Genomic DNA, 23,350 nt, shown 5'->3' on the forward strand with positions numbered 1-23,350 from the left:
TATATATATATATATATATATATATATATATATATATATATATATATATATATATATATATATATATATATATATATATATATATAGCAAATTGTTTTCCTTTTTTACTTTCACTTTTGATACTCTGTGTGCTTCTTACCCTGTGTGCTGTTATACAATGCTGATGGAACATCAATTTCCCTGAGGGAGTCTTCCCAGGGATCAATAAAGTTATGTCTAATCTAATCTAATGTTTTGAAAAAGGTATTTCTAAAACCCCCTTAAAGTTTTGAGGGGGGGAAAAAGCAACATTTCAGCAAATGTTAAACTTCAAGAAAACTAAAGTTGTTTTTTGGGAAGTTATTGGCTCAAGAGAAGTTGTGGTTCAAGTAGTCAAACAAGTCAAGCAATGGAAAAGGTTTACATATCAAATCAAATCCCAGTGAACATGTGAAGCTTTCAAAATGAAAGGCATAAAAGTCATGCTTGAGGTTTATTCTAATTAGTGAAAAAGGAATTTTGATCAAAATGTAAACTAATGCTGTCATCATGAGTTTAACTCCCGTTGATAAGTTTAATTTTATCCCCCCCCCCCTTCTTTTTTTGTAAATACTTAATTGCTGAAAAACTGATCCAAGCTTCATGGAAGCCCAGAAAGTTTTAATCATCACAAGAAACCTGAACAGAAAAGCAGTTATGATTTAAAAATGTTCTCCTGCAATAAAATGTTTCACTGAACTGATTCAAACATGAAGTCAGACTTAAGTGAATAAAGACCGTTTTATGTGAGCAGCGAACAGCAGCCCGGGTGGAGCAGCGGACCAGTGAAGACGAGCGGGCAGGACTCCGTGCAGCTGAAAGACTGTTCTCATCAGGAGGATCTTAAATGCAAGATCAAGTTTTGTTTAAATCAGTCCAAAGACAAAACGCTGTCTGCTGCCATCTGACTGTTGAGCAAGGAAATGAACCCAAAGAGCAGCGCCGGAGGTTCAGAAAAACTCCGCCCCTCTGTCTGTCACACAGAAGGAAATGCTCCTCGGTGTCTTCGTCCTCGAGGACGAGCAGTGAACATTGAAGACCTGCCCTCTCCTCAACCCCTGGCGCCCTGCTGCTGAGGACACTGCGTTGTTTCCAGAGTCTGCCCTGGAACACAGGACCCGGTGAGTGACCAGTCGTTGCCAGGGGCGACAGAGGTACGGCCTGTCCCCCTCTGAGGAGGCGGGGCCTACAGAGTTCCTGCGGATGGTGTGGCAGCTGGTGAAGACGGTGATTCGGTAATCCCTGAGGGGAGGAGTCAGACGGAAACAGCGTTAGCACCAAGGAAGTTCTCCTCGTTGGGGTGACTGCTTTATTTTCTGGTTGGAGTTGACTGACAGCTACCTGAGCAGCCGGGCCAGCAACTCCACACACTTGATGAGTTTCTCTTCCTGTCTGGTAATGCTGGCCCCACCCTCAAAGCGATCGAGCCAATAGAAGGCAGAGATGCTGTCGATGAGGAGCACTGCCAGGCTGGGCCGTGAGGAGAAGGAGGTCTCCAGGAAATGCAGAGTGAGGAGGAGCTCAGCGGAGGATGAGCAGTGGACGACCAAGAGACGTGACAGACAGGAACGTAGCACCGCCTCCTCCACCACGCCGGATGATGAGCTAGTCAAGAGAGCTACAGAAAGAGACAGGAGCGCGTTAAGGAGTTACATCACCAACTACAGACACCATGTTAACGAGTTATGTCACTGCATTAACGAGCTATGTCAAAAACTAGATACAGGGTTAACGAGTTATGTCACTGCATTAACGAGCTATGTCAAATACTAGATACAGGGTTAACGAGTTATGTCACTGCATTAACGAGCTATGTCAAATACTAGATACAGGATTAACAAGTTATGTCACTGCATTAACGAGCTATGTCAAATACTAGATACAGGGTTAACGAGTTATGTCACTGCATTAACGAGCTATGTCAAATACTAGATACAGGGTTAACGAGTTATGTCACTGCATTAACGAGCTATGTCAAATACTAGATACAGGATTAACAAGTTATGTCACTGCATTAACGAGCTATGTCAAATACTAGATACAGGGTTAACGAGTTATGTCACTGCATTAACGAGCTATGTCAAAAACTAGATACAGGGTTAACGAGTTATGTCACTGCATTAACGAGCTATGTCAAATACTAGATACAGGATTAACGAGTTATGTCACTGCATTAACGAGCTATGTCAAATACTAGATACAGGATTAACGAGTTATGTCACTGCATTAACGAGCTATGTCAAATACTAGATACAGGGTTAACGAGTTATGTCACTGCATTAACGAGCTATGTCAAATACTAGATACAGGGTTAACGAGTTATGTCACTGCATTAACGAGCTATGTCAAATACTAGATACAGGATTAACAAGTTATGTCACTGCATTAACGAGCTATGTCAAAAACTAGATACAGGGTTAACGAGTTATGTCACTGCATTAACGAGCTATGTCAAATACTAGATACAGGGTTAACGAGTTATGTCACTGCATTAACGAGCTATGTCAAATACTAGATACAGGATTAACAAGTTATGTCACTGCATTAACGAGCTATGTCAAATACTAGATACAGGGTTAACGAGTTATGTCACTGCATTAACGAGCTATGTCAAATACTAGATACAGGGTTAACGAGTTATGTCACTGCATTAACGAGCTATGTCAAATACTAGATACAGGATTAACAAGTTATGTCACTGCATTAACGAGCTATGTCAAATACTAGATACAGGGTTAACGAGTTATGTCACTGCATTAACGAGCTATGTCAAATACTAGATACAGGGTTAACGAGTTATGTCACTGCATTAACGAGCTATGTCAAATACTAGATACAGGATTAACAAGTTATGTCACTGCATTAACGAGCTATGTCAAATACTAGATACAGGGTTAACGAGTTATGTCACTGCATTAACGAGCTATGTCAAAAACTAGATACAGGGTTAACGAGTTATGTCACTGCATTAACGAGCTATGTCAAATACTAGATACAGGATTAACGAGTTATGTCACTGCATTAACGAGCTATGTCAAATACTAGATACAGGATTAACGAGTTATGTCACTGCATTAACGAGCTATGTCAAATACTAGATACAGGGTTAACGAGTTATGTCACTGCATTAACGAGCTATGTCAATACTAGATACAGGGTTAACGAGTTATGTCACTGCATTAACGAGCTATGTCAAAAACTAGATACAGGGTTAACGAGTTATGTCACTGCATTAACGAGCTATGTCAAAAACTAGATACAGGATTAACGAGTTATGTCACTGCATTAACGAGCTATGTCAAATACTAGATACAGGGTTAACGAGTTATGTCACTGCATTAACGAGCTATGTCAAATACTAGATACAGGGTTAACGAGTTATGTCACTGCATTAACGAGCTATGTCAAAAACTAGATACAGGATTAACGAGTTATGTCACTGCATTAACGAGCTATGTCAAAAACTAGATACAGGGTTAACGAGTTATGTCACTGCATTAACGAGCTATGTCAAATACTAGATACAGGGTTAACGAGTTATGTCACTGCATTAACGAGCTATGTCAAAAACTAGATACAGGATTAACGAGTTATGTCACTGCATTAACGAGCTATGTCAAAAACTAGATACAGGATTAACGAGTTATGTCACTGCATTAACGAGCTATGTCAAAAACTAGATACAGGGTTAACGAGTTATGTCACTGCATTAACGAGCTATGTCAAATACTAGATACAGGATTAACGAGTTATGTCACTGCATTAACGAGCTATGTCAAATACTAGATACAGGATTAACGAGTTATGTCACTGCATTAACGAGCTATGTCAAAAACTAGATACAGGATTAACGAGTTATGTCACTGCATTAACGAGCTATGTCAAATACTAGATACAGGATTAACGAGTTATGTCACTGCATTAACGAGCTATGTCAAAAACTAGATACAGGGTTAACGAGTTATGTCACTGCATTAACGAGCTATGTCAAAAACTAGATACAGGGTTAACGAGTTATGTCACTGCATTAACGAGCTATGTCAAAAACTAGATACAGGATTAACGAGTTATGTCACTGCATTAACGAGCTATGTCAAATACTAGATACAGGATTAACGAGTTATGTCACTGCATTAACGAGCTATGTCAAATACTAGATACAGGATTAACGAGTTATGTCACTGCATTAACGAGCTATGTCAAATACTAGATACAGGATTAACGAGTTATGTCACTGCATTAACGAGCTATGTCAAAAACTAGATACAGGGTTAACGAGTTATGTCACTGCATTAACGAGCTATGTCAAAAACTAGATACAGGGTTAACGAGTTATGTCACTGCATTAACGAGCTAGGTCAAAAACTAGATACAGGGTTAATGAGTTATGTCACTAACCACAGACACTGCGCTAAGGAATTACATCAACATGTTAAGTTATATCACCAACTACAGACACTGTGTTAACTTATGTCACCAACTACAGACGCCATGTTAACGAGTTATGTCACCAACTACAGACGCCATGTTAACGAGTTATGTCACCAACTAGATACAGGGTTAATGAATTATGTCACTAACCACAGACACTGCGCTAAGGAATTACATCAACATGTTAAGAAGTTACATCACCAACTACAGACACTGTGTTAACAACTTATGTCACCAACTACAGACAGCATGTTAACGAGTTATGTCACCAACTAGATACAGGGTTAATGAGTTATGTCACTAACCACAGACACTGCACTAAGGAATTACATCAACATGTTAACAAGTTACATCACCAACTACACACTGTGTTAATGGCTTATGTCACCAACTACAGACGCCATGTTAACGAGTTATGTCACCAACTACAGACAACATGTTAACGAGTTATGTCACTGCATTAACGAACTATGTCACCAACTAGATACAGGGTTAATGAGTTATGTCACTAACCACAGACACCGCGCTAAGGAATTACATCAACATGTTAACAAGTTACATCACCAACTACAGACACTATGTTAACGACTTATGTCACGAACTACAGACGCCATGTTAACAGGTTATGTCACTGCATTAACGAGCTAGGTCAAAAACTAGATACAGGGTTAATGAGTTATGTCACCAACCACAGACACTGCACTAAGGAATTACATCACCAACTACAAACACTGCGTTAACGACTAATGTCACCAACTACAAACACCATGTTAACGAGTTATGTCACTGCATTAACGAGCTATGTCAACAACTAGATACAGGGTTAATGAGTTATGTCACCAACCACAGACACCGCACTAAGGAATTACATCAACATGTTAACAAGTTACATCACCAACTACAGACACTGCGTTAACGACTTATGTCACCAACTACAGACACCATGTTAACGGGTTATGTCACCAACTACAGACAACATGTTAACAAGTTATGTTACTGCATTAACGAGCTAGGTCCCCAACTAGATACAGGGTTAATGAGTTATGTCACTAACCACAGACACTGCACTAAGGAATTACATCACCAACTACAAACACTGCGTTAACGACTAATGTCACCAACTACAAACACCATGTTAACGAGTTATGTCACTGCATTAACGAGCTATGTCAACAACTAGATACAGGGTTAATGAGTTATGTCACCAACCACACACACGGCACTAAGGAATTACATCAACTACAAACACTGCGTTAACGATTAATGTCACCAACTACAGACAGCATGTTAATGAGTTATGTCACTGCATTAACAAGCTATGTCACCAACTAGATACAGGGTTAATGAGTTATGTCACTAACCACAGACACCACGCTAAGGAATTACATCAACATGTTAACGCTACATCACCAACTACAGACACTACATTAACGACTTAAGTTACCAACTACAGACAACATGTTAACGAGTTATGTCACTGCATTAATGAGCTAGGTCACCAACTAGATACAGGGTTAATGAGTTATGTCACTAACCACAGACACTCCGCTAAGGAATTACATCACCAACTACAGACACTGCGTTAACGACCTATGTCACCAACTACAGACACCATGTTAACGACTTAAGTCACCAACTACAGACAACATGTTAACGAGTTATGTCACTGCATTAATGAGCTAGGTCACCAACTAGATACAGGGTTAATGAGTTATGTCACTAACCACAGACACTCCCCTAAGGAATTACATCACCAACTACAGACACTGCGTTAACGACCTATGTCACCAACTACAGACACTGCGTTAACGACTTAAGTCACCAACTACAGACAACATGTTAACGAGTTATGTCACTGCATTAATGAGCTAAGTCACCAACTAGATACAGGGTTAATGAGTTATGTCACTAACCACAGACACCGCGCTAAAGAATTACATCACCATGTTAACAAGTTACATCACCAACTACAGACACTGCGTTAATGACTTATGTCACCAATTACAGACACCATGCTAACGAGTTATGTCACTGCATTAACGAGCTAGGTCACCAACTAGATACAGGGTTAATGAGTTATGTCACTACCCACAGACACCGCGCTAAGGAATTACATCAACATGTCAACAAGTTACATCACCAACTACAGACACTGTGTTAACAACTTATGTCACCAACTACATACGCCATGTTAACGAGTTATGTCACCAACTACAGACAACATGTTAACGAGTTATGTCACTGCATTAATGAGCTAGGTCACCAACTAGATACAGGGTTAATGAGTTATGTCACTAACCACAGACACTCCGCTAAGGAATTACATCACCAACTACAGACACTGCGTTAACGACCTATGTCACCAACTACAGACACCATGTTAACGACTTAAGTCACCAACTACAGACAACATGTTAACGAGTTATGTCACTGCATTAATGAGCTAGGTCACCAACTAGATACAGGGTTAATGAGTTATGTCACTAACCACAGACACTCCCCTAAGGAATTACATCACCAACTACAGACACTGCGTTAACGACCTATGTCACCAACTACAGACACTGCGTTAACGACTTAAGTCACCAACTACAGACAACATGTTAACGAGATATGTCACTGCATTAATGAGCTAAGTCACCAACTAGATACAGGGTTAATGCGTTATGTGACTAACCACAGACACCGCGCTAAGGAATTACATCAACATGTTAACAAGTTACATCACCAACTACAGACACTGCGTTAATGACTTATGTCACCAATTACAGACACCATGCTAACGAGTTATGTCACTGCATTAACGAGCTAGGTCACCAACTAGATACAGGGTTAATGAGTTATGTCACTACCCACAGACACCGCGCTAAGGAATTACATCAACATGTCAACAAGTTACATCACCAACTACAGACACTGTGTTAACAACTTATGTCACCAACTACATACGCCATGTTAACGAGTTATGTCACCAACTACAGACAACATGTTAATGAGTTATGTCACCAACTAGATACAGGGTTAATGAGTTATGTCACTGCATTAACGAGCTAGGTCAAAAACTAGATACAGGGTTAATGAATTATGTCACTAACCACAGACACTGTGCTAAGGAATTACATCAACATGTTAACAAGTTATATCACCAACTACAAACACTGTGTTAACAACTTATGTCACCAACTACAGACAGCATGTTAACGAGTTATGTCACCAACTAGATACAGGGTTAATGCGTTATGTGACTAACCACAGACACCGCGCTAAGGAATTACATCAACATGTTAACAAGTTACATCACCAACTACAGACACTGTGTTAATGACTTATGTCACCAACTACAGACGCCATGTTAACGAGTTATGTCACCAACTACAGACAACATGTTAACGAGTTATGTCATTGCATTAACGAACTATGTCACCAACTAGATACAGGGTTAATGAGTTATGTCACTAACCACAGACACCGCGCTAAGGAATTACATCAACATGTTAACAAGTTACATCACCAACTACAGACACTGTTAACGACTTATGTCACCAACTACAGACGCCATGTTAACAGGTTATGTCACTGCATTAACGAGCTAGGTCAAAAACTAGATACAGGGTTAATGAGTTATGTCACCAACCACAGACACTGCACTAAGGAATTACATCACCAACTACAAACACTGCGTTAACGACTAATGTCACCAACTACAAACACCATGTTAACGAGTTATGTCACTGCATTAAAGAGCTATGTCACCAACTAGATACAGGGTTAATGAGTTATGTCACTAACCACAGACACCGCGCTAAGGAATTACATCAACATGTTAACAAGTTACATCACCAACTACAGACACTGCGTTAACGACTTATGTCACCAACTACAGACACCATGTTAACGGGTTATGTCACCAACTACAGACAACATGTTAACAAGTTATGTTACTGCATTAACGAGCTAGGTCCTCAACTAGATACAGGGTTAATGAGTTATGTCACTAACCACAGACACTGCACTAACGAATTACATCAACTACAAACACTGCGTTAACGACTAATGTCACCAACTACAGACAGCATGTTAACGAGTTATGTCACTGCATTAACAAGCTATGTCACCAACTAGATACAGGGTTAATGAGTTATGTCACTAACCACAGACACCACACTAAGGAATTACATCAACATGTTAACGTTACATCACCAACTACAGACACTATGTTAACGACTTAAGTCACCAACTATAGACAACATGTTAACGAGTTATGTCACTGCATTAATGAGCTAGGTCACCAACTAGATACAGGGTTAATGAGTTATGTCACTAACCACAGACACTCCCCTAAGGAATTACATCAACTACAGACACTGCGTTAACGACCTATGTCACCAACTACAGACACCATGTTAACGAGTTATGTCACTGCATTAATGAGCTAGGTCACCAACTAGATACAGGGTTAATGAGTTATGTCACTAACCACAGACACCGCGCTAAGGAATTACATCAACATGTTAACAAGTTACATCACCAACTACAGACACCATAACGAGTTATGTCAGTGCATTAATGAGCTAGGTCACCAACTAGATACAGGGTTAATGAGTTATGTCACTAACCACAGACACTCCGCTAAGGAATTACATCACCAACTACAGACACTGCGTTAACGACCTATGTCACCAACTACAGACACCATGTTAACGAGTTATGTCACTGCATTAATGAGCTAGGTCACCAACTAGATACAGGGTTAATGAGTTATGTCACTAACCACAGACACCGCGCTAAGGAATTACATCAACATGTTAACAAGTTACATCACCAACTACAGACTCTGTGTTAATGACTTATGTCACCAATTACAGACACCATGCTAACGAGTTATGTCACTGCATTAACGAGCTAGGTCACCAACTAGATACAATTTTATTGTCATATGCACAGAAGAACATGTTCCCTGCACAATGAAATATGTCTACTGCATTTAACCCATCCTAATTGCCAGTAGGAGCAGAAGTCGCCATTAGGCGCCCGGGGACCAGCTCCAGATGTACATCCCTGCCATCCCTGGTCAACAGCAGGGCTGAGCAAACCAACACAGACCCATAACAAACAACACACACACAACACATAGGCCGGCCCGGTACATAAACATATATATGAAATGCAAAACACGAGGGAAAAGGAGAAAAAAAAACCCTCATAGCCGCTGCATTACACAGCAGCAATGAGGAAAAAAAATCAGCCATCAGCACAGAAAAACAATAATCACACAGACAAAAACAAGGACACAGGACAACAACCGAGATTTGAAAAGGTCCAGTTTATCAGAACACTCCGGAGGCAGCCTGTTTGGCGCCGTCAACGGCCTTGTCCGACAATCCTGGAGGGGGGAGTGGCAGCCCTGAGCAGTCTGAGCAGTCCTAAGCAGTCCTGAGCAGTCAACGTCAGAGCTGGAGAAGCTGAGGGGAGGGGGGAAGACCAGGGAGCGAGGCTTAAGTTTTGATCTTCTGAGGAGGTTTTATCACAGCGACCTTGAAGTGCAGCTTTGTTTGGGGAAGCCAAATGAATAGCCAGATTAGCAGATGCCTGAAAGATTCCACAGTTCTGAGAACAGAGTGGCTCTCAATGCATCTGAATGTAGAATGTGGTCTTCACAGACGGTCAGAGCGGGTTTCCAGGGCTGCAATTCTATTCGAGATATTTTCCAACGCACGGTTAACCCCCGCCGACTGCGCAGCCACTGCCTTCCCAATCGAATCAATCATGTAGGGCAGCCTGGAAGGACCAATCAAAGCTGCTTCCACTTTCTTGATTTTCCGGTAAACCAGCATAGTGCCCGCTCCACACATCGGAAAGCCGGTCACCACCAAGCCGAATATGTACACATCTTCGACGTCCTCCACAGAAAGCATGTAAAGGCACATGACCTGCCATCTCCTCCATGAGTCCATCACATAACCCATCACATGCGTCCCGGCAGGACAGGTCGGGTCCTCCGCCCCCGAATGTCTTGTAGAAAAAATAGTGTCAATTGCATTCAGAGACCACTTTAACAGATCCATTTTTGTCGTTCCAGAAGAGCAAAGCTGCAGCCTCACAGACAACACGCCATAGAAGCAGGAAAGGTAAGGAGGGAGGGAGAAGAGAAAAGTGCGTCCGTCTCGGCCGAGTGCAAGCTGGCAAAAAAAAAAAAAAAAGTTATGTCACTAACCACAGACACTGTTGGGAAAGTGTAGTGACACGGACCCACAACAGGGGGCGTAAATGAACGGACAATGGAAGAAGTCAAATTATAACACTTTACTGGTGTGAATGTCACAACCAAACACAGCAGAATCAGAATGTGCAACAGTCAATTCATAAAGGTGTCGTGTGGGCAGGCTCGACGATAGGAGACGCCCGTCAGGAAACGAACCGGAACCACACGATTTCCACCGCCACCTGAACCCGAGGAATACTGGAGCCGCCAAGTCCCGGAGTCCCCAGGTGGCCACCTCTCCGGCGTGTCGGATCTGGTACTGCTGGCAGAAAGCAAAAGACAGTCAAAGGGTGGGTGTGTGAACACCCAGTAACAATGGTGGGAATGCCACCTCCACCTCTCACTCAACACGTTGCAGTGGTCTCAGAGGAAAAGGAGCGCCGTCATGCACAGCCTCCACCAAAACGACCGGTTCTCCTGCAAACACTCACAATCACAGATTTATAAATCTCAAAAAAAAGGCTGAGAGTAGTACCTCCAAATGAAGATGATATCTCGGCAGTTTGGTGGAGGTGTCTTCCTGCTTTTATACCAGATGTATGGATTAGTGACAGCTGTCACAGATGATGGGTGACAGCTGTCACCACGGCTTGTTCCTGAGGCGGCAGTGCCCTCTCGTGCCTGAAGCCCGCACTTCAGGCAGGGCGCCTTCTGGTGGTGGGCCAGCAGTACCTCCTCTTCTGGCGGCCCACACAACAGGACCCCCCCCTCAACGGGCGCCTCCTGGCGCCCGACCAGGCTTGTCCGGGTGGCGACGATAGAAATCGGCCAGGAGGGCCGGGTCCAGGATGAAGCTCCTCTTCACCCAGGAGCGTTCTTCGGGCCCATACCCCTCCCAGTCCACCAAATACTGGAAACCCCGGCCCATGCGGCGGACGTCCAAGAGCCGACGAACTGTCCAAGCCGGCTCCCCGTCGATAATACGGGCAGGAGGCGGCGCTGGACCGGGTGCACAGAGGGGCGAGGTGTGATGCGGTTTAATCCTGGAGACATGAAAGACCGGATGGATCCGCAGTGAGGCCGGGAGTTGGAGCCTCACTGCGGTAGGACTGAGGACCTTGAGGATGGGGAAGGGTCCAATGAAGCGGTCCTTCAATTTGGGGGACTTGACCTGGAGAGGAATGTCCTTGGTGGAAAGCCACACCTCCTGCCCGGGCTGGTAAGTAGGGGCCGGGGACCGTCGACGGTCTGCATGGGCTTTAGCCCTCGTCCGGGCCCTCAACAAGGCCGAACAGGCGGTGCGCCACACCCGACAGCATCTCCGCAGGTGGGCCTGGACCGAGGGCACACCGACCTCTCCCTCCACCAAAGGAAACAAAGGGGGCTGGTACCCCAGACACACCTCGAACGGGGAGAGGCCGGTGGCAGAGGACACCTGGCTGTTATGAGCGTACTCGATCCAGGCCAGATGTTCACTCCAAGCCGTCGGGTGTGCGGAGGTCGTGCACCTGAGGGCCTGCTCCAACTCCTGGTTGGCCCGTTCGACCTGTCCGTTAGTCTGCGGGTGATACCCAGACGAGAGGCTTACAGTGGCCCCCAGTTCCCGGCAGAAACTTCTCCACACCTGCGAGGAGAACTGGGGACCGCGATCCGAAACGATGTCTGTTGGTATCCCATGCAGCCGGACAACATGGTGGACGAGGAGATCCGCCGTTTCCTGGGCCGACGGGAGCTTCGGGAGGGCCACGAAGTGGGCCGCCTTGGAGAAACGGTCCACTATCGTGAGTATGGTGGTGTGTCCCCGGGACGGCGGGAGGCCTGTGACAAAATCCAGACCGATATGGGACCAGGGGCGGTGAGGCACAGGAAGTGGCTGTAGAAGTCCCTGTGCCTTCTGGTGGTCAGCCTTGCCCCTGGCGCAGGTGGTGCAGGCCTGGATGTAAGCCCGGATATCAGTCTCCAGGGACGCCCACCAGAAGCGCTGCCGGACTACTGCCACGGTCCTACGCACCCCTGGGTGGCAGGAGAGTTTGGACCCGTGACAGAAGTCCAGGACGGCAGCCCTGGCCTCTGGTGGGACGTATAGTCTGTTCTTCGGTCCTGTTCCGGGATCCGTGCCAGGGCCTCCCGGACGGTCTTCTCCACGTCCCAGGTCAGAGCAGCCACGATAGTGGACTCCGGGAGAATGGGTTCCGGTGGATCCGACAGCTCGGTCTTGACTTCCTGTTCATGCACCCGGGACAGGGCATCCGATCTTTGGTTTTTGGTCCCGGGGCGGTAGGTGATCCGGAAGTCAAAACGGCCGAAAAACAGTGACCAGCGGGCTTGCCTGGGGTTCAGTCGCTTGGCGGTCCTGATATACTCCAGGTTCCGGTGGTCAGTGAAAACCGTGAAAGGCACAGACGCTCCCTCCAGCAGGTGTCTCCACTCCTCAAGGGCCTCTTTCACCGCAAGGAGCTCTCGATTGCCCACGTCATAGTTCCGCTCTGCTGGGGTCAACCTGCGGGAAAAACAGGCACACGGGTGAAGAACCTTATCGGTTTCTCCGCTCTGGGATAGCACGGCTCCTATCCCTGAGTCAGAGGCGTCCACTTCAACCACAAACTGGCGACCAGGATCGGGCTGCACCAAGACCGGTGCAGTCGAGAACCGGCGTTTCAACTCCCTAAACGCGGCTTCGCACCGATCCAACCAGGTGAAGGGAACTTTTGGTGAGGTCAGGGCCGTCAGGGGGCTAACAACCTGACTAAACCCCTTAATGAACCTCCTGTAGAAATTTGCGAAGCCGAGGAACTGTTGCAGCTTCCTACAGCTTGTAGGTTGGGGCCAGTCTCTCACCGCTGCGACCTTGGCCGGATCCGGGGCGACGGAGTCGGAGGAGATGATAAACCCCAGGAAGGACAAAGAAGTGCGGTGAAACTCACACTTCTCGCCCTTCACAAACAACCGGTTCTCCAACAACCGCTGCAGGACCTGACGTACATGCCGTACATGGGTCTCAGGGTCCGGAGAAAAGATGAGTATATCATCCAGATATACGAAGACGAATCGGTGCAGGAAGTCCCGCAAGACGTCATTAACCAAAGCTTGGAACGTCGCGGGGGCGTTAGTGAGGCCGAACGGCATGACTAGGTACTCAAAATGACCTAACGGGGTGTTAAATGCCGTCTTCCATTCGTCTCCCTTCCGGATCCGAACTAGGTGGTATGCGTTCCTAAGATCCAACTTTGTGAAGATTTTGGCTCCATGCAGGGGGGTGAACACTGAATCCAACAAAGGCAACGGGTATCGGTTGCGAACCGTGATCTCGTTCAGCCCCTGATAATCAATGCATGGACGAAGACCGCCATCTTTTTTTCCCACAAAAAAGAAACCTGCTCCCATCGGAGAGGTGGAGTTACGGATCAGCCCGACAGCTAAGGAGTCCCGGATGTAGGTCTCCATCGATTCGCGCTCAGGTCGGGAGAGGTTGTACAGCATGCTGGACGGGAACTCCACGCCTGGCAACAAATCGATGGCACAATCATATGGACGGTGCGGGGGAAGAGTGAGTGCCCGATCCTTGCTAAAAACGTCAGCAAGATCGTGGTACTCAACCGGCACCGCCGACAGATTGGGGGGTACTTGGACCTGCTCCTTAGCCTGGGAACCGGGAGGAACCGAGGATCCCAAACACCTCCGATGGCAGGTTTCGCTCCACTGTACCACCACCCCGGACGGCCAATCAATCCGGGGATTGTGTTTCAACATCCAGGGGAACCCCAGAATCACACGGGAGGTAGAAGGAGTCACAAAAAACTCAATCTCCTCCCTGATTCCCTGACACTACCAGAGTTACTGGTGGTGTCTTGTGTGTGAGTAAAGGGAGTACGGTGCCATCTAGTGCTCGCACCTGCAATGGTGTAGGTAGCACCACCAGAGGGAGCCCTACCTCCCTGGCCCATCTGCTGTCTAACAGATTCCCTTCTGACCCTGTGTCTACCAGTGCTGGGGCCTGAAGGGTTAAATCCCCACTAAGGATTGTAACTGGGAGTCGTGCGGCAATATGTGTGTGTCCCACGTGAATTTTTTGGCCCACCCTAAGCCCAGTCTCTAGGGGCGGGCGTTGGTGTTTAACCGTTCGGGGCAATCGCTCAATTGATGCTCCATTGAGCCACAAACAAAACACGCCCCGCGTGGAAACCTCCTCTGTCTATTAGGTGGTCTAAATGTGGCCCTGCTCGTGTCCATAGCTTCGTCAGCAGGGGGAGCTGTCGCCCCACGGGACGTAGATGCCAGGGAGCGTGGGAAGGGCGGACCTTTCTCGGACCCGGAAGGAAGAGGGACGGCGCGCGCCCAGCCACGTCAATCAATCAATCAATCAATCAATTTTTTTATATAGCGCCAAATCACAACAAACAGTTGCCCCAAGGCGCTTTATATTGTAAGGCAAGGCCATACAATAATTATCCTTATTGTATGGCCTGGTCCTTCGTCTCGTTCCCGACGGCGTTCCTCCAACCGATTGTCTAACCGTATAACGAGATCAACAAGCCCATCTAATTCCCGCGGTTCATCCTTGGCCACTAGGTGCTCCTTTAGGACTGACGACAGTCCGTTTACAAAGGCGGCGCGGAGTGCAGCGTTATTCCAGCCGGACCTTGCAGCCGCGATGCGGAAGTCGACTGCATAAGCGGCTGCGCTCCGGCGTCCCTGTCTCATCGACAGCAGCACGGTTGAAGCGGTCTCTCCCCTGTTAGGGTGATCAAACACAGTTCTGAACTCCCTCACAAACCCAGTGTATGTGTGAAGGAGCCGTGAATTTTGCTCCCAAAGCGCCGTAGCCCAAGCGCGTGCCTCTCCCCGAAGCAGAGTGATCACATAAGCTATTTTGCTTGCGTCTGACGCGTACATGACGGGATGTTGTGCGAAGACGAGCGAACACTGCATAAGAAAGTCCGCGCACGTCTCCACACAACCTCCGTACGGCTCAGGAGGGCTTATGTATGCTTCAGGGGATGGTGGGAGGGGTTGTTGGACCACCACTGGAACGTTAATATCTAGCACAGGATCGACAGGAGGAGGAGCTGCAGCAGCGCCCTGAGCGCTCGCCGCCACTTGCGCGGAGAGAACCTCCACCCTGCGGTTCAGGAGGATGTTTTGCTCGGCTATTTGATCCATTCGAGCCGTAAAGGCGGTGAGAATATGCTGTAGCTCGCCTCGTGCAGATGCCTGTGCTCCCTGCTCTCCCATTGGTTGTTCAACAGCCTGGTGACGCCCCTCGGAGTCCATGACGCTGGCCGAGATATCCTGTTGGGAAAGTGTAGTGACACGGACCCACAACAGGGGGCGTAAATGAACGGACAATGGAAGAAGTCAAATTATAACACTTTACTGGTGTGAATGTCACAACCAAACACAGCAGAATCAGAATGTGCAACAGTCAATTCATAAAGGTGTCGTGTGGGCAGGCTCGACGATAGGAGACGCCCGTCAGGAAACGAACCGGAACCACACGATTTCCACCGCCACCTGAACCCGAGGAATACTGGAGCCGCCAAGTCCCGGAGTCCCCAGGTGGCCACCTCTCCGGCGTGTCGGATCTGGTACTGCTGGCAGAAAGCAAAAGACAGTCAAAGGGTGGGTGTGTGAACACCCAGTAACAATGGTGGGAATGCCACCTCCACCTCTCACTCAACACGTTGCAGTGGTCTCAGAGGAAAAGGAGCGCCGTCATGCACAGCCTCCACCAAAACGACCGGTTCTCCTGCAAACACTCACAATCACAGATTTACAAATCTCAAAAAAAGGCTGAGAGTAGTACCTCCAAATGAAGATGATATCTCGGCAGTTAGGTGGAGGTGTCTTCCTGCTTTTATACCAGATGTATGGATTAGTGACAGCTGTCACAGATGATGGGTGACAGCTGTCACCACGGCTTGTTCCTGAGGCGGCAGCGCCCTCTCGTGCCTGAAGCCCGCACTTCAGGCAGGGCGCCTTCTGGTGGTGGGCCAGCAGTACCTCCTCTTCTGGCGGCCCACACAACAGACACTCCGCTAAGGCATTACATCACCAACTACAGACACCATGTTAACGAGTTATGTCACCAACTACAGACACCATGTTAGCGAGTTATGTCACCAACTACAGACAGCATGTTAACGAGTTATGTCACCAACTACAGACACCATGTTAGCGAGTTATGTCACCAACTACAGACACCATGTTAGCGAGTTATGTCACTGCATTAACGAGCTAGGTCACCAACTAGATACAGGGTTAATGAGTTATGTCACTAACCACAGACACTCCGCTAAGGCATTACATCACCAACTACAGACACCATGTTAACGAGTTATGTCACCAACTACAGACACCATGTGAACGACTTATGTTCAGGGTTCTAGCTACAGTGGGCGGCGCCGGGTGGCACTGCACAGTACTGCAAATTTCAGCCTGACACTCAAGTTCAAATTTCCTCTCCCGCCCAGCACGGATTTTCCAAAAAATGAACTGAAATGTTGCTGAATTCAATCGTATTTCAAGCTTATAGTGTCATACTTTTGTTTTATTTTGCAATTTCAACCCAGTAATAATAAAATGTTTCATTAAAATAACTGAGTGACACACTGAGTGTGTCAGTGGATGTTGACACATTCAGAAGTTTAAAGGCTCCTGTTTCCAAAAAGCTCAGAGGAACGGTGAGAGTGAGAGTGGGGGGGTGGGGGGGGAGGAGAGGGAGAGGGGAAGAGGAGGAGAGGGAGAGGGGAGGAGCCTCATTCAGCTCCTGTTCAAACAAGAGTGGTTATATTGTTTTTGTTGTTTTTTATTGTTTGTTTATTTGTTTGTTTGAAGTAATTCTATCCCACTCACATATCATGACAGAAAAACTCTGCCTGCCCCACTGGATGAAAGAATGCTATATCCAGTGGTGGGCACACTTCCGATAATCCGATAACAGATAATTATCGAAGATAATGTTTTCATTAGGTCTTGTCTCAGAGTGATGCTGAAAAACTAATTCATGCATTTATTTCCTCTAGGCTGGACTATTGTAATTCATTATTATCAGGTTGTCCTAAAAGTTCCCTAAAAAGCCTTCAGTTAATTCAAAATGCTGCAGCTAGAGTACTGACGGGGACTAGAAGGAGAGAGCATATCTCACCCATATTGGCCTCTCTTCATTGGCTTCCTGTTAATTCTAGAATAGAATTTAAAATTCTTCTTCTTACTTATAAGGTTTTGAATAATCAGGTCCCATCTTATCTTAGGGACCTCGTAGTACCATATCACCCCAATAGAGCGCTTCGCTCTCAGACTGCAGGCTTACTTGTAGTTCCTAGGGTTTGTAAGAGTAGAATGGGAGGCAGAGCCTTCAGCTTTCAGGCTCCTCTCCTGTGGAACCAGCTCCCAATTCAGATCAGGGAGACAGACACCCTCTCTACTTTTAAGATTAGGCTTAAAACTTTCCTTTTTGCTAAAGCTTATAGTTAGGGCTGGATCAGGTGACCCTGAACCATCCCTTAGTTATGCTGCTATAGACGTAGACTGCTGGGGGGTTCCCATGATGCACTGTTTCTTTCTCTTTTTGCTCTGTATGCACCACTCTGCATTTAATCATTAGTGATCGATCTCTGCTCCCCTCCACAGCATGTCTTTTTCCTGGTTCTCTCCCTCAGCCCCAACCAGTCCCAGCAGAAGCCTGCCCCTCCCTGAGCCTGGTTCTGCTGGAGGTTTCTTCCTGTTAAAAGGGAGTTTTTCCTTCCCACTGTAGCCAAGTGCTTGCTCACAGGGGGTCGTTTTGACCGTTGGGGTTTTACATCATTATTGTATGGCCTTGCCTTACAATATAAAGCGCCTTGGGGCAACTGTTTGTTGTGATTTGGCGCTATATAAAAAAAAAAATTGATTGAATTGATTATCGGATTATCTTTTTATATAAATTTAAAAACCATAATCGGACTAATTATCTTCCGATGAATTACAGTCCGATAACTTTTAGGCTGATAACGTACTAAACTAAGCTGAACAGTGAAAAACATTTTTAAAACTGTTAAAGCTGTTAAGACTTATCTGTTAAAAGTTTCCTAATAATTATGTTGTTCTGTCCTCTGCAAACAGAAACCACTCTATCGTCTGTATGCAAAGGAGAACTGGTGACCAAAAAAAAAAAAGTCATTTCCTTTAACACCATACTAATATAATCACAATGTCACCAAGTCATCCAGAGGCATACATGTTTAACTTATGGTTCAAATTTTAACCACTTATTTTAGACAAGTTATTTAAAATTATTGTCATGTCTGAAGTTTATAAAGTGAAAATATCAGATATATGTTTTCGTTTTAAAGTAATGTGCTAATTTTTAAGGTTTTGTGAGCACATGCTGTGCCAGGCAGCAATGCATTATGGGTAGCATAAGGTAATCTCAGACGTTCACGTCAGGACAAATGCATTTCAGACACTCTGTTCAGGGTCCACAGATAACAGCATTAAACTCTAGTGCCTAAAACTCTCGTGAATATATTCTCTGGGTTTATAGATGTTAGTGTATTTGCGTTTGTTAAATTCCACGCATCTTAAATGTAGCAGACACGGATTATCTGGAATTTTGTTTGACATTTTTTCAAGGCCACTACTGCCATCTACTGGCCAGGAGTGTTCATGGCAGTATTAAACATCTGGGTACATGGCTGCTCTCAAAGTGTTGGTATTGTCCATTGTCCAGGCGCTTTTTGTGTGCATATATTTGTTAACTTTGTAATTCCGACTCCTTATCGGTCCACACGAACGAGGTTGGCGCCATGTTTTTAGTTTTTGTGGAAGTGACGACAATAGAATAAGGCTCCTGATTGGATAGAATTTTAATCAGTACCGCCACCCAAAGGTTTGGCAGACTAATTACAACACATTATACGGTTCGATGTGGATGGATTTTTTTTTAAACGACGTAGTGTGGATGAAGTTTTTTCCCCAAACTGAAAGGGTAAGATATTCGGTTTTACAAATACCCGACAACGTGTGTACATGGCCTTATGTCTGTGAAAGGCACTATATAAATAAATTTACTTACGTACTTACTTACTAATATTGAGTGCACGTTTTACAACATCATAAAAGTTTTAAAACATGCAATTGCGATGACACTTCCAGGGCTCCGTAAAAATGCCTTTTTTTACAAATAAAAATGGAATACTTTACAAAAGCACATTTATCTTTAAACCAACACACGACACATGTCACATTAACGTGTTGGTTTACATAATGGATTACTGAACCAATCACTGTTTAGCACTTTTACCCAGAATGCTTTGCGGTCTGTGTTTGTTACAAAACCTCAGAATTAGTGCCTTATTCAACATTAAAAGATATATGTTATATTTTAACTTATACTAACTGCAAATGTCCCATAGACAACACCGGAATTTATCGGATATCTGTAACTTCCGATACATTTTTGGGTGGTTTATCTTTATAAAAGATAACTTTTCAGTTATCTCATTATCTGTTATCGAAGTTAATTTTTTGGTTATCTGTGCCCACCACTGGCTATATCTTCCTGAGACCGTGAGTCAGTCGGAGTCCGTGGACATTTTTAAGTCAAGACTTAAAACCCATTTTTATTCTCTTTCTTTTGAAAAGTTTTTTTTTATTATGGATTTGATTTTTTTATTCATTTTTAATTATCTATTTAATTTTTATGTTGAATTGTTCTGTGTGAGGCGTCTCGAGACGGCTTTTGTTGTGATTTGGCGCATTATAAGCTGATTAAATTGAAATTGAATTAAATATATGCCCAAAAAATATTAATGTGTTTTTAACATTTTCAACATTATTTATTTTATTAACTTAGACTTTGACAGAAACATTTTAAAAATAACTTTGTTTTTACAAATATTACAACATAAATTTTACAACACATAATATTTTTTTTTGTCTATTATTCTTGCTTTCAATGCATCTAAAACCACTGAAAATTGGTTAAATGGGACTTACCAAGAACATTTTAGGAGTTACATCACTAACTACAGACACCACGTTAAGGAGTTACATCACTAACTACAGACACTAACTGCAGACACCACGTGAATGAGTTACATCACTAACTACAGACACCACATGAAGGAGTTACATCACTAACTACAGACACTAACTGCAGACACCACATGAAGGAGTTACATCACTAACTACAGACACTAACTGCAGACACCACGTGAAGGAGTTACATCACTAACTGCAGACACCACGTTAAGGAGTTACATCACTAACTACAGACACTAACTGCAGACACCACGTTAAGGAGTTACATCACTAACTACAGACACTAACTGCAGACACCACGTGAAGGAGTTACATCACTAACTACAGACACCACGTTAAGGAGTTACATCACTGACTACAGACACTAACTGCAGACACCACGTGAAGGAGTTACATCACTAACTACAGACACCACGTTAAGGAGTTACATCATTAACTACAGACACTAACTGCAGACACCACATGAAGGAGTTACATCACTAACTGCAGACACCACGTGAAGGAGTTAGGTCACTAACTACAGACACCATGTTAAGGAGTTAGGTCACTAACTGCAGACACCACATTAAGGAGTTATGTAACTAACTGCAGACTCCACATTTAAAGAGTTACGTCACTAACTACAGACACCACGTTAAGGAGTTACGTCACTAACTACAGACACCACGTGAAGGAGGTACATCACTAACTGCAGACACCATGTTAAGGAGTTACGTCACTAACTACAGACACCACGTGAAGGAGGTACGTCACTAACTGCAGACACCACGTTAAGGGGTTACATCACTAACTACAGACACCACGTTAAGGAGTTACGTCACTAACTACAGACACCACGTGAAGGAGTTACGTCACTAACTGCAAACACCACTTGAAGGAGTTACATCACTAACTGCAGACACCATGTGAAGGAGTTACGTCACTAACTGCAGACTCCACATTTAAAGAGTTACATCACTAACTACAGACACCACGTTAAGGAGTTACATCACTAACTGCAGACACCACGTTAAGGAGTTACGTCACTAACTGCAGACACCACGTTAAGGAGTTACATCACTAACTGCAGACACCAAGTTAAGGAGTTACGTCACTAACTGCAGACACCACGTTAAGGAGTTACATCACTAACTGCAGACTCCACATTTAAAGAGTTACGTCACTAACTGCAGACACCACGTTAAGGAGTTACGTCACTAACTGCAGACACCACGTTAAGGAGTTACGTCACTAACTGCAGACACCAAGTTAAGGAGTTACGTCACTAACTGCAGACTCCACCTTAAGGAGTTACATCACTAACTACAGACACTAACTGCAGACACCACGTGAAGGAGTTACATCACTAACTACAGACACCACGTTAAGGAGTTACATCACTAACTACAGACACTAACTACAGACACCACGTTAAGGAGTTACATCACTAACTACAGACACTAACTGCAGACACCACGTTAAGGAGTTACATCACTAACTACAGACACTAACTGCAGACACCACATGAAGGAGTTACATCACTAACTACAGACACTAACTGCAGACACCACATGAAGGAGTTACAGCACTAACTACAGACACCACATGAAGGAGTTACATCACTAACTGCAGACACCACGTGAAGGAGTTACATCACTAACTCCAGACACCACGTTAAGGAGTTACATCACTAACTCCAGACACCACGTTAAGGAGTTACATCACTAACTCCAGACACCACGTTAAGGAGTTACATCACTAACTCCAGACACCACGTTAAGGAGTTACATCACTAACTCCAGACACCACGTTAAGGAGTTACATCACTAACTCCAGACACCACGTTAAGGAGTTACATCACTAACTCCAGACACTAACTGCAGACACCACGTGAAGGAGTTACGTCACTAACTGCAGACTCCACGTTAAGAAGTTACATCACTAACTGCAGACACCACGTCAAGGAGTTACGTCACTAACTGCAGACACCACATGAAGGAGTTACGTCGCTAACTGCAGACTCCACATGAAGGAGTTACGTCGCTAACTGCAGACTCCACATTTAAAGAGTTACATCACTAACTACAGACACCACGTGAAGGAGTTACGTCACTAACTGCAGACACCACGTTAAGGAATTACGTCACTAACTGCAGACACCAAGTTAAGGAGTTACGTCACTAACTGCAGACACCACGTTAAGGAGTCACGTCACTAACTGCAGACACCACGTTAAGGAGTTACGTCACTAACTGCAGACACCACATGAAGGAGTTACGTCACTAACTGCAGACACCACGTTAAGGAGTTACATCACTAACTGCAGACTCCACATTTAAAGAGTTACGTCACTAACTACAGACACCACGTGAAGGAGTTAGGTCACCACGTGAAGGAGTTAGGTCACCACGTCAAGGAGTTACATCACTAACTGCGGACACCACGTCAAGGAGTTACGTCACTAACTGCAAACACCATGTTAAGGGGTTACATCATTCGCTGCAGACACCATGTCAAGGAGTTACGTCATTAAGTGCAGACACCATTTTAAGGAGTTACGATAGTAACTGCAGACACCATGTCAAGGAGTTACATCACTAACTGCAGACACCACGTTAAGGAGTTACGTCACTAACTGCAGACACCACGTCAAGGAGTTACGTCACTAACTGCAGACACCACGTCAAGGAGTTACGTCAC

The 23,350-nt window shown here is 44.9% G+C and overlaps 1 protein-coding gene across 1 annotated transcript in view; it reads right to left on the reverse strand.

The window, feature by feature from the left end:
• Window positions 1-622: 622 nt before the first annotated feature.
• The window catches only part of xrcc2 (X-ray repair complementing defective repair in Chinese hamster cells 2), a 30,755-nt gene continuing 8,027 nt past the window's right edge, over window positions 623-23,350 (reverse strand). The window contains exons 5-6 of the mRNA XM_034165327.1: window positions 1,360-1,636; window positions 623-1,260 (exon numbers count right to left, since the gene is read on the reverse strand). Of these exons, the coding sequence (XP_034021218.1) occupies window positions 969-1,260; window positions 1,360-1,636 (569 nt within the window). The 3' untranslated portion in view covers window positions 623-968. The remainder of the gene's footprint in view (window positions 1,261-1,359; window positions 1,637-23,350) is intronic.

The sequence above is a fragment of the Thalassophryne amazonica genome, unplaced genomic scaffold (genome assembly GCF_902500255.1).
Source record: "Thalassophryne amazonica unplaced genomic scaffold, fThaAma1.1, whole genome shotgun sequence".
In the NCBI taxonomy this organism is placed as follows: domain Eukaryota; kingdom Metazoa; phylum Chordata; class Actinopteri; order Batrachoidiformes; family Batrachoididae; genus Thalassophryne; species Thalassophryne amazonica.